This window comes from Clavelina lepadiformis, chromosome 5 (genome assembly GCF_947623445.1).
Source record: "Clavelina lepadiformis chromosome 5, kaClaLepa1.1, whole genome shotgun sequence".
NCBI lineage: Eukaryota > Metazoa > Chordata > Ascidiacea > Aplousobranchia > Clavelinidae > Clavelina > Clavelina lepadiformis.
In genome coordinates this window covers 4,934,934-4,947,314 of record NC_135244.1, presented here as the reverse complement: position 1 = coordinate 4,947,314, position 12,381 = coordinate 4,934,934, and the positions used below count along the sequence as shown (strand labels likewise).

Below are 12,381 nucleotides of genomic sequence, written 5' to 3'. Positions count from 1 at the left end.
AATTCAGAACTGCATTTGGCTGATTAAGTCGTTATTATGGTTGTTTCAGTACCAGCTGCGGGTCCATGGTTTAACTGGACCACCAGTTCAACGGTGACCACAGTTTCAATCGAACTGACTTTGTTTTCCGAAATTGATAAATTTGAAGAGTACAAATTCACAATCACGCACCCAGAGCTAAGTCCTCCAGGAAAGGCTTTAGAGGTACTGTGCGTGTCTACTGATTAAAATTTTTTTAATTTCGTTTATTATAACTTCGCAGCTTTGCAACGATTTATGCTTATGCAGCAGTAATATACATTTAACCAACATTTTCTTGTACGCATGGTTTCAAATATGTCATAGAACGCATATAAATTGAAGACTTTTCGAATGATCAGGAATTAATCAGAGACATAACTATCAAATTTACATTTTACAATACTTATGTTTTACTACTACAGACCCAAACTCTTCCTTCAAACACAGCAAACACTACAACAGTTTTCGATCAACTTATTGCTGGCGGAGATTATGACGTCACGTTAACTTTAGTTACGAGCGGTGTCGACGGTCCACCTGTGACTAGAATAGTTTCAACTCGTAAGTAATTGATATGATGATAAACTTTACTGTACAAGGATTTTTACTCTGCCTTTTCATTGTTTGATATTATCGTGAAAATCGTTTTTTCGCGAGTTGAAATTTATTGTAATGAGCAACTTTCTTCCTACACTTTTGCATTCGACGATATCACCTACTCAATAGGCGTTTCACTGGACCCTTCATCCTATTTTTAGTTCCACCCTTGCAACCAACCAATGCTGAGATTGTTGACTTGAACCAAACCTCCATATCCGTCCAATGGGATAGCGATCCCTCTGTTGCGTCATACCTAATTATGGCAATATCCAACAGTACATCAGATCTTGCTTACAACGTCACAATGTACTGGACCTTAAAGTAGGTTGCGCTGCTTTTGTTGCAACGGTGGCAGTTGAATAGTACACAAAAGAAAAAATATTATACAAATATGATATGTTATTATACAAAATATAGCATACTACCAAAGAATTTCTGTCGTTGCTAATGCAGCTTTGAAACTAGACTGTGGGTAGAAGAGAGGCGAGAATAAGACACGAATGTTTGTAATTAAGATCCACTTTTTTAGTCCCAAAGTTCAACATACAATCACCAATTTGAGACCAAGCGAAGGATATGAAATCTGGATCACACCAGGAGGACTGACAGAGGGTGTGTTTGGTCCCAGCGCTATTCTCAATGGAACCACAGGTAAATTACATATTTGTTTTAGAAAAGCGTTTGATTTGGGCAATCTCATCCTAATTTAGCGAAACAAAACCAAATTACTTTTTGCTACTGTTCTGTAATCTGTTTATTTACTGATTTCTACCAATATTGAAAATATAAATTTTTTCATTTTCCGACAACAGCAGCAGCTGTTCCACCACCACCACCGCCGCCGCCTACACTACCACCCCCTATGCCGACCTTATCTGAAGAAAATGCAACCGCGCTACCTCAGATATCATCTAGCACGACAGCGTCTATTAGTAAGCACCATTTTATCTAAAAATTATCAAACGTTTTTGTCAATAAAACATGTTACATGTTTTCTGGGAAGCCTGGTCATACGTATACGAGTAAGTCGCTTATACTGTAAGAACGTTTTCAAGAAAATGTTTGTAATGTTGATGTTTTTAATTCAGTGGAAACAAGTGAAGCATTCACCACAACCGAAACCGTTGATGTCTACTCTACAACATCAAGTGACATATTTTCAACTCCACCCCCTCCACCACCCACTACACCGCCCCCTTTCCCCTCCGGTGCCAACGTGTAAGCATATTCCAGCTAAGCAACGTGAATTTATAACATTACTAACAACCATACTGTGATAATATTTGTTATGGGGGTTATAAACAATTCCTTCCACCATAACATACTAAATGCAATTTGGGACAAACCTGTTTCAGTTTGTACCCGTTGCTAATATCAGTGCCATAGTTTTAAACTGCTTCAAAATTGCTTGTTCAACTTTTATAGGACCGGTATACCCAAGCCTACTGGAGCCGAAACAACCACTGAACGTGTCAGAGATGAGACCAGTTCAGCTGGAACAGAGATGGTTTTGACATCTTCAGGAGGGGATTCTACCACCGGACTCGAAACAGAATTCACTGAAATGACTACAGGAGAAGATGAGACCACAACCCAACAACTCTTAGAGGAGAAATCCACTGCTGAGTCTTTGATATATACAACAGTAGAAACTATACGTGGCAATACTACAGCTTCTATGGATGAAGCGGATTTATCTACAATTGGACCTGAAAGTATATCAACAGCCTCTAATCCATCTGTTAGCATGGAAGCAACAGAAATTACTGAATTCGTCACCAGTGCTATGATCACTGCGTCATCAGCAGACACCCCAACTACCTATCTTGCCGACACCAGTTCTACGTCTAATGAGGTCGACACGTTTTCGTCATCACCAGACGTCACAACTGCACCTTTTGGTGACCTCAGCTCTATTTCTTCTGAGATCGACATATCCACGTCATCACCAGACATCACCACTGCACCTTTTGGTGACGTCAGCTCTACATCATTTGAGATCGACACATCCACGTCATTACCAGACGTCACAACTGCATCTTTTGTTGACGTCAGCTCTATTTCTTCTGAGATCGACACATCCACGTCATCACCAGACATCACCACTGTATCTTTTGGTGACGTCAGTTCTACATCATTTGAGATCGAAGCATCCACGTCATCATCATACGTCACAACTGCATCTTTTGGTGACGTCAGTTCTACATCAATTGAGATCGACACATCCACGTCATTACCAGACGTCACAACTGCACCTTTTGGCGACGTCAGCTCTATGTCATCTGAGATCGATACATCCACGTTATTGCCAGATGTCACTGCATCTTTTGGTGACGTCAGTTCTACATCATTTGAGATCGACACATCCACTTCATCATCATACGTCACAACTGCATCTTTTGTTATCGATACATCCACGTCATCACCAAACGCCACAACTCCATCTTTCGATGATAGCAGCTCTACGATTATTGATGACGTCACGACAGCTGAACTCGTTACAACCGAGTCTACATTTATAGCGGGAGAAGTGTATGTCGGCGTGGTTCACGTTACTTCTGACGTAATAAATGCATTTGCTGACTTCAGAAGTGGCCTAGACGAAAGTTCATCACCAGCAATACGTCGTTTACAGGATACTTTCCGAAACTATGTAATTCACTGTTATGTAATCACTGTGTGGTGAACGCCAATGACAATATTTTAAAGGTCCTGTATTTATTTTTTAGATAACTGATCAATATGGTTCAGCGCTAAATTATACAACAGGACCGGGACTAGCTGATGTTGAAGTTCAATATTATGAAACATTTGACAATGGAACAATCGCGATGCACTTTGCTGTAACATTTGATGGTAAATCATATGTTTTTAAATACAGTACTTTTCTCTTATTACTCTGAACCTTCTTCGTACATATATTACTATAAGTTATACACTTTTGTTACGACTTTTAGCTCGTGATTCCGGCTCGGCATGCACGTTGGAGTATGCTGTAAGAAATGGAAGCTCTCCCGGAAATTTTACGATCCTCCCCGGGACGTTCAAAATTTCAGGTTTGTTTTAACGATACGTGACCGAAAATACAACATTTTTCGATATTCTGTAATTTCCTTGTATAAATACTCATAATCGGGAATGGTTTCCAGTAGTATGTTATATGAGGGTACTATAGCACAATTCCATATTACATACTACTGTTTGCAACTTCTGAAGATTGTGATGTGCAAACTGATTGTCTTCTTTCAGGAAAGCGCCTTTTCTCCGGCTCTATTACGATCAATGGTTTGAGCGAAGGTTTCGTCGATTCAACACTACGCGACTCTGAAGAAAGTTTCAGGGATTTGGTCAACGTCGCAGTGAGATTGGCTTGCGTTTTATCAAGTTAAAATTACGTTAATTAAGTTAATTAAAAGTTCGGCTTAGGAAAATGGCATTGTAATCAGGAAATCTATGATGACTTCCTCTTGTAACATATTGTATTTTTTGATCAAAGCTTCGTCTGATTCTGCGTTCTTCATCATTCTCTGATCGCATCGACTTTGGGGCAAACTGGAAAGTTGATTTTGTCGCGGAAACTTTCGATCCGGCAAGTCTTCGAACCGGATTTACAATTAGCTCATCAACAGACGATGAAAGCGCCACGCCTAGTAAAGTGCTGAGACTATTACGAGCAGGAATGGAGAAAGAATTCTTCAACGTCGATCTGGACGCCGTTGTCGTAACTGGTGAGTTCTTAAGATGATAGTAATGAAAATGACCATTCTAGTTGCTTGACAGACATATTTATTATGTATATGGAATCGTTTTTATCCAAGCCGTTGCGTATTGAATTTTTAGCTTCTTTATCGTGTACTTTGTGTCATGCAGCTGCTGGATTCGAACCTGCTCGGTCTGATGAGGAGAGATTTTGTGAACCCGGAGTTCTTGTTGCTCCGCCTCCGTCAAATAACTCATTCCTACTGGGATTTGAATTAGACATCCCACCGCCTTTTGTATATGACGTTATACACCGACCAGAATCATCCAATCACAGTTTCGTTAGGGAACGTACTCAAGATTTTCTCAACCAATTGGCAGATCGCATGAGTGACAATGTTGGTGGACTGACAGTGCAATATTATCAACCTGTAGCTCCACCTGCATCGAGGTATGGACAATGAAAGTGTAAATCTACACTAAACTCTATATGAACTTGATCTAACACCAGGTATTGTAATTGAAATAATACCAATGTCGGCTTATTAATGCTTATATTCATAGGATATATGCTCACGCTTTGGTGTCGAATCCATCAGTTAATTCAACGGAAATCTTGCTTGGCATCAGTAATGACATTAACTCGACATTAACAATCTTACCAATAGAAGACGGTACATTTAATATACCTGGAGGTAATTATGGGTTAGGTCTGTGCTATGAGTTATGATCACTTTTAAAACATGCATTTTACTGATTTGTTTTTTATGTTTTCAGATCTACGGCTCATGTTTTTGCAATTTAATCTCGATCAACTTGATCAAAGCGATTTGAACGCTCTTGACGGAAATGATTTCACTCGTTTGATGACTTTATACACTGACGTTATGCTTTTAGTTGAAGGAATCATTAATGAAACCGCCCTGCCGGTTATAGCTGCAGGAGTACTTGAGGTGACGGAAGTTATATTTTCAGTTGGTTATAAAAATATATTACTTGGTTATTATTTTATTTGAATTTTTCTTAACTTGACATTTATAGTAAAGTAATTCGTTAAGGGTAAAAAAGTATGAAATAAATATATTCATTTACTTTTAATAATAACATACAGTATATTGAGTTAATCACGTTGCAATTTATGATTTTTAATTAACATCATTTTCAGTCCGGTATGAACGGTTTATTTCACCAACGTCTGTAACTTTTACTAATTTAGACCAAAACCCACAGCATCTCTACAGCTTAAAAAAATGACTAGAAACTTTTATATGGTTGTAGCTACGAAGAGACAGAGATGTGCCCGAGCAAGCGTATATCAAAGTGAACCTGGGCCCGAAAGACAGTTTCACTCCCATCACTCCAATTATTGTGGAAGCGGCGATGAGGGATGCAGCGTCAAGACTCAATAACAGCGATTTTGTGGGAAGAATTGTCGGCGGATCTTTAAACGTTTGGCCGCAAGGCAAAGTGGAAGGGCTTGTTATACCAGGTTTCTGCTACGTTGCTATTAATACTGATAGAATATTGGGAAGCTGGAGAAATGAACCATTGAATTTGCTTGATGGAAGACTTTATGTAATGTATAGCCTACTGCTCAGTGAAACCTGGCTTTTAAAATGCAGGAAAGGTACCCGTTAGAGGCCTTTTACCCCCGGAAATTCATAGCTTGATGAGTAAAGTTCCAACGTCCGAACAGGCAGCTTTGCTAAAACAACTGAACGAACAGCTGCAATCTGCATTGAGAGAATCAGACCTTGTGAATCTAGTCGATATTGGTAAAGATACGAAGAGGATGGATTTTGTGTACTTGTATTACTTTTAAGTTTTAATCTCACTAATTCGCAAATAAATGTTTGCTTCAATTTTACTTAACGTTCCCTGTACGTGTAGATTCGGCAAGAGCGTGGTATTTGGAGTCACGACGAGATTGGTTGGATCAGATAATGATTCATTTCAACATCCAATTGAAAGACGACACGTCACCTTATGATTTTGACGCGTTGTATGCAACCGAATTTTTATCGGTTATAACCAGTGGTAAACGCTTTCTTATTATTCGTGTCTTATTATCGTAGCTTATTATAACCTTAACGTCGGTCATATTTTAACCCTGCAGATGATCTTGCCTGGGATTGGGTGAGTGTCGGCGAATCTCGTAAATTCAAAGGGAAAGGATCAATTTCAGTTGAAGACGAAACTGATCAGGAACTACAACTCACAGCCCTTGCTGAGGTAAAATTTTTGAATTTAATTCATTTTTGTTTTTTTTATTATTCTTAAAACTATTATGTGATGGTTGATACAGTAATAAATGTATGACTTTGCCTAATGACCATTGACCATTGACATTGTAATGCATTTGACGTCATCATGCACGTACGATTCCTCATCCATAAATAAATTCTCTATTAATTCTATCTAGATTGTCGCATTATTTGATAAATTGTCACCATTCTACGGAATTTATGGGAGCGAGATAGACAATCTTGTCTTGCAACCAAATGATAGTAGTGGCATTAGATATTTTACGTTTGACGTCACAATGCCCAGTTATGACGGAACAGGACCTATTCAACTTGAAATCGTTCTAAACAACTTCATTGGCGAAAGAGCAAGGACCCCTCTCAATGACGTGGAGATTTATTGTAAGCCGTTTGCTATTCTTTACTTGTGTACACCTCCTGCACATAGTTTTGACAATAATTTATTTTGGCTATTGAAATTAACGGTCTTATTAGATTCCAAGTTAATTCTTATAACATATTTTTTTGTTTTGTACAGTCGATTTGCCTCCGCTGTTAACAGGTAAGCCATGTTTATTGAGTTTTTATTTTATCTGTTGCCTACCAACACCCTATTTATACCGTTTCGCCATGTCGGTCGAGGGGCTAAGTGTGTAGTAGCGAAGCACCCGTGGTTATACTGCATATTACTCGAAAACTACACGTCGTAGAACAACCGGGTTTTCACGAGTTAAAAGAAATATTCTTTGGTTTTTGCTTTGTTGCATGATACGAATGTTGTGAAAAGCAGACCTTGCGCAAAACGCCAAACTTTACACCCAGCTCAGTTTTTCCTTTATTCCTTTGACTTCCCGCGCTCCCCCTGGTTTGCATTTCATGCATATTACTCGCGGCATAAAATCTGGGACAAAAAAGCGAGAAAGTAGATCAACGCGAGGGGGCGCCATACAACCGCCCAGCACGAGAGAGAAAAGCGGAGCAGCCTTTAGTGTGAACTGCGATGAATAGAAAAAGTCCATCTTCTCTCTCGCGAAAGCTAGCGGCAATTATAAATTTTGACCACCTGAGCCCAATATTAGCAAGCGAATAATTTAAACCAGGTCAGCATAAAAGTTAGTAAGCAACATTTGATAAAAATATGTTAATATCTCACAAAATGCAAAGCCGAATTTTTTCGAAGTTGCAAAGTCGGATGACCTGTAAAATTTCAGAAGAATTCATAAAACGTCAGCTTTTTTTATCAAGAAATACCCCTACAAATCGACGCTTTTTAACCAGGGTGCGTCGTACTGGCAAAGCTGGTCGAGTTGGGCAAATATGACACCTGATTTAATTTTAAAACCTTCGCTCGAACTTGCTGTTCTTGTTGAGAATTGACTGACTAGTTTATGTTTTCCCTTACAAGAAACTCACAATGGAGAAGTCTCTTTCGCTGATGTCTCCACCAATTCGTCTTACCTGATGGAAGCGATGAAGAATATGTCCAGCGAAGCTTACCAGCAAATGCAAGACCTCGCTCAGACCGAGGCATGTTTCATAATGATCTGCATTTAATATGACAACGGCACTTGCACATTTGTTACCCTTTATTTATTGCCGTACTTCGTGGCCTAAACAAGTGGTTGCATTGTTGTGTATTTGTTAGCCATTGACTTTGCCGTCGTTGTTGTTCATTAACTTTAGTTATGTCTTTGTTTTATTACTTATAGTTAAATTTCTGTGATAATTACGTTTCAAATCTCCGAATTTAGCTGCAAAATGCGTTCGAAAAAGAGCCAGTGTTGGTCAATGTTCAATATTTTGCTCCATATCAAGAGAACGGACTCACCGTCCACTTTGTCTTGCAATCCGAGACGGCTGATGATGCATTGCTTGAAAATGCAGCCATTGCTTACGCCGCGGCAAATGCCGAAATAGACTCTAAAACGTATGTATTATTAAAGCATGTGCGAAAATTTGAGGCATATCCAATATCTGTATGGATTTTATTTAGATTTTTAAATTTAATTTTGCTGATAATTTTCGGCAGATTTTTGGATGATTCAGTTTTTATCCCTACCGAAAGAAAATTGCTAGGTGAAGCGTATCTGAGAAATACCAGCCTAGAAGAAGGCATTCGTCTTGGTCAAGATACGAGTAGCTTGGAATTACAGGAATTTTCTTACAATCTATTGCAGAGTTTCAGCAATTATACGAACTCGAGCGCCATTACGGCCATATCAGTGACTGAGTAAGTTGTCGCTATTCAACCATTTGCATGTTCTGAAATATATTTTACCGCTGTAACTACTATTAACTTACTTTAACTTATGTTACTACTATTTTGTTGCAGAATCTTCCCAACAGTAGACGACCGGGTCAAAGTTCATTTCCGTATACTTCTAGCTACAAACGACGGTAGCGACCCGTTCACCATGACGGAAGACATGAGAAAAATGCTTCAAGAATATCCCAACGCTTTGTGTAAGTGTATAACGCTTGTATGGCTACAGTTGTAGGATGTTTGCTTCTATGGTTTGGTTGACATACTTTTAATTCTTTGTCCTAATTAGAGTGACTCTTGTGCTGATGTGTTTTGACCAGACAAGCCTTAAATTTTTTTGTTGCAAAAATACTTTATGTATAGGTTTCTGATACAAACCTTTCTTTATGTGTACAGATCCTATACTGCTTGAACCTTCTAATCTCAACATAACTGTAATCTTGGAAAAACCTTTGTCATTGAGTAAGTCAACTCAGCACGCAGAAATTGTAATGTTCCAAAAGCATAATCGCTTATACCAGGAAACAATGATCTTGAAACACCATTTCTCCAACAGATCACCACACCGGCGAGCTGACCTTTTTGAACTTGGTTGAGCACATAGACATCATAGAAGCTTGCATTGACAACCATAGCCCCAGCTTCATTGAAGAACTTGCGATGGCCAACGAAGAGGTGTTTGTTAATTTATTATTTTATATGGAACTGCAATCGGTCAGTTTATGAATGCATGGTTTGTGGTTAAATAAAGCGAAATTAATTGAAGTGTAAAAAACGTTTGAATCTTTCAATGAAAGGATAACTGAGCAACACGAAAAATACCAATAAAAAATTTATTGTCACTCCACATAGTTGTATCAGTTATGTTTTTTGCTCCAAAATGCCACTAACATTTGAACTAAATTTCCAAAACCTGCTGTAATCTGTACGGTTTCTCCTCAGCTTAACAAGATGCTGACCTTGCCCGACGAATATCGCCTCGTCGTACAAGCTCAATATTTTTCGCCGTTTCGACTGGACGGTCTCACCGCTCACTTCGTATTGCATACAGACTACACAGACCTGCCCTATTTGGAAAATATGCTTGTAGAAAATGTAACCGCCTTGCTAAAGGACACACCGTGAGTTTTTTTACGTTGGTAATAATTCGAAAGTTCTGCGAATTTTCGCAGCCTGATTTAGCGCTGAATTGCATTGCACTAATACAATGCACTAATTTCCATTGTTTGTTATAAGTTTTACAAGTAGCTGTTTCTCTTAAACCCTATCTTTTCACCATTGGCTTTAGTAGAGTTTTTCACAGGTTTTTATTTTTAATACAGGTTCATACCGAGCTCGGTTAAGCTTCCAGCACCCCGATCCTTCTTTTTCGTTTGTCAAGTCTGGGGCTTCAATGAAACAATAAGAGAACAACTTCTGGACCAGGAAAGCGAAGTCTTTGAAATTGTATCCGACGCTATTAATGAAGACACAGCGTCCTATATGGACGCTTTGACAGTTGTGGAAGTAAACAGGTGCTGTTCTGCTATTAAGCTAAATCAAATTGCACGGTGTGGTCGTTTCGTTTGTATTTATTTTTCATGCATGGATTGTTTTCAGATTTGAACCAATGAATGGCGATAGTTTGAAACTAATCGCTGATGTCACAATGTACGATAACCTCTACAACGACCCATTCGAGCTGACAATAGAAGCAAGAGAAATTATGGGCGACAGCGTTTACCGGTTGCCAAGTATGGCAAACAATAATTAAGAGTAACTTACATGGTAGTACAAAGTTCTAAAAAGTATATGTTAAGGCTGGGTTCGATCGAGCTGGTTTAGTTAAACAAATATAAAAACTATTTCCCAAAAATTTCTCTACGTGGATACAACCTTATGCATAATAACGCAACCACGTTTAGTGCAAATACTTGCTTCCGATTTGTTTATTAGCAAAAGGCAATGAAACAGAATTAAAGCTAACAACAGTATTACAAAGTAGGATTTGCAAAAGCAGCTTGGTTGAAATGTATTAATCAGAGATGCTGATAAAATGTCACATTGAGATCACATAACTTGACTGGCTTTAGTTCTAAAGCACGTTTTGATGTAACAGTCGATCTCGAGACAACAAAGGTTGCCAGAAGAAAACCAGAATTGATTCCAGCACCGTCCAGGAGACGTCGACAAGCCATAATTGAACCATTGCCTGAAGCTAATCCCTCTGTCGTCACCTTCCTTTTCAATTCTACAAATGCCAATGTGACAACATACGTACCGCCCTTTGAAGTTCCAGGTGGAGAAAGTTGTCATTTTTTACTTACATGCTTGTAAAATGGGGAATTACGTTTTCTTTCATTTATCTTGACAATTTCTGACGTTTTGTTTCTCACGTTACTTTGGTGCTGTGTTTGATTATTATGCTTTTCAAATTTGCGTGGCTATTACGCCGTGCTAAATCGTAGCCAACTGTTTTTTAGAATACGTTGAATATATCGGAAAGCTGATTTTCAATGGTCCACTGTCCCCGGAGGACAGGGAAGACATGATCGATGACGAAGAGAGCAGTCCTCATATCCAGACCGACAATGCGTTGAACGTTGCTCTGTTTGAACATCTACCTGAGAGCAAGCCACTGAAAGTTGAGACTGAATATTACCAACCTGACAAAGACGTGCCTAAACTCGTTGCTCATTTCAAGGTGAAGTGACAGTAACTATGTCGCAAAGGGACAACGAACATATAAGTCAGAAATCAAAGCTTAAGATTTACTGATAAATTGTTCTCACTTTTATGCTGTCGATGGTTCGCTACTTACTATTGTTAACTATAATTTTTAAATTTTTAAAACAGTTGACATTCCCGAATGGAACTGACCCAGCAAGAGTCGAAGAGGAACTTAGAAACGGGAATTGGTCGGAACCGGCATCGGAAGACGACGAGAGCACTGTACTTCCCGAATCTGTCGATGTCGGATCGGACATCGTTCGTGAATTTGAAGGAGAAGCCATTCTCGATTACAACCCTGACGTCTTTTTCCCGGAACTTGCCGATAATCCGAACAACACGAAGGCTATTGCTGATCTTGTACGTACATCATCCGCATTTCTTGTTGTCATAAAGTAGTCGTATACAATTTGTTTGTTTGTAAGACTAAACTTTACCCAATGCTTTATAGTTTTCAGATGTGATTGAAATTCTTTTTTCTAGTTTGCCGACGCCATAAACAAGGACGAACCAAAGGTTAATGTGACGTTTGACGATTTTCAACCGACCGACGATGGAAATGCGGTGAAAGCAAAGGTATCTACTCACAATTGCAGCAACTTTTGTTCTACCTCGCGTTTCTGTTCTTTTCTCTACTGATAGAGAATACGGCTTCGTACGTTACCCTAACGATTGCGTTTTTTGTGCAGGTATGGATTGACGGTCTGCCTGGTATGGCTCTTACGCCAGTCGGGCTTACTAACACAACTCGGGAGTTTGCGCCGGATGTACGGTTAAACGTCGATGTGCCATCAATCATTGTGAGAGGTAAGTAACTTGTTTTAAATAACATAGAAAAATATATTT

The 12,381-nt window shown here is 39.0% G+C and overlaps 1 protein-coding gene across 1 annotated transcript in view; it reads left to right on the top strand.

Annotated features, from left to right (window-relative positions):
- Positions 1-12,381, top strand: part of LOC143459746 (uncharacterized) — a 96,713-nt gene that overhangs the window by 77,890 nt on the left and 6,442 nt on the right. Inside the window, exons 149-182 of the mRNA XM_076957008.1 lie at positions 50-204; positions 444-582; positions 780-942; positions 1,151-1,272; positions 1,434-1,553; positions 1,710-1,839; positions 2,047-3,274; positions 3,351-3,477; positions 3,579-3,677; positions 3,871-3,980; positions 4,118-4,349; positions 4,492-4,771; positions 4,885-5,015; positions 5,098-5,273; positions 5,599-5,809; positions 5,943-6,095; positions 6,211-6,357; positions 6,437-6,552; positions 6,743-6,965; positions 7,102-7,125; positions 7,969-8,090; positions 8,315-8,490; positions 8,593-8,793; positions 8,896-9,026; positions 9,223-9,288; positions 9,383-9,501; positions 9,769-9,947; positions 10,149-10,340; positions 10,426-10,559; positions 10,925-11,104; positions 11,289-11,509; positions 11,662-11,895; positions 12,019-12,111; positions 12,225-12,342. Coding sequence (XP_076813123.1) covers positions 50-204; positions 444-582; positions 780-942; positions 1,151-1,272; positions 1,434-1,553; positions 1,710-1,839; positions 2,047-3,274; positions 3,351-3,477; positions 3,579-3,677; positions 3,871-3,980; positions 4,118-4,349; positions 4,492-4,771; positions 4,885-5,015; positions 5,098-5,273; positions 5,599-5,809; positions 5,943-6,095; positions 6,211-6,357; positions 6,437-6,552; positions 6,743-6,965; positions 7,102-7,125; positions 7,969-8,090; positions 8,315-8,490; positions 8,593-8,793; positions 8,896-9,026; positions 9,223-9,288; positions 9,383-9,501; positions 9,769-9,947; positions 10,149-10,340; positions 10,426-10,559; positions 10,925-11,104; positions 11,289-11,509; positions 11,662-11,895; positions 12,019-12,111; positions 12,225-12,342 — 6,252 coding nt within the window. The remainder of the gene's footprint in view (positions 1-49; positions 205-443; positions 583-779; positions 943-1,150; positions 1,273-1,433; positions 1,554-1,709; positions 1,840-2,046; positions 3,275-3,350; positions 3,478-3,578; positions 3,678-3,870; positions 3,981-4,117; positions 4,350-4,491; positions 4,772-4,884; positions 5,016-5,097; positions 5,274-5,598; positions 5,810-5,942; positions 6,096-6,210; positions 6,358-6,436; positions 6,553-6,742; positions 6,966-7,101; positions 7,126-7,968; positions 8,091-8,314; positions 8,491-8,592; positions 8,794-8,895; positions 9,027-9,222; positions 9,289-9,382; positions 9,502-9,768; positions 9,948-10,148; positions 10,341-10,425; positions 10,560-10,924; positions 11,105-11,288; positions 11,510-11,661; positions 11,896-12,018; positions 12,112-12,224; positions 12,343-12,381) is intronic.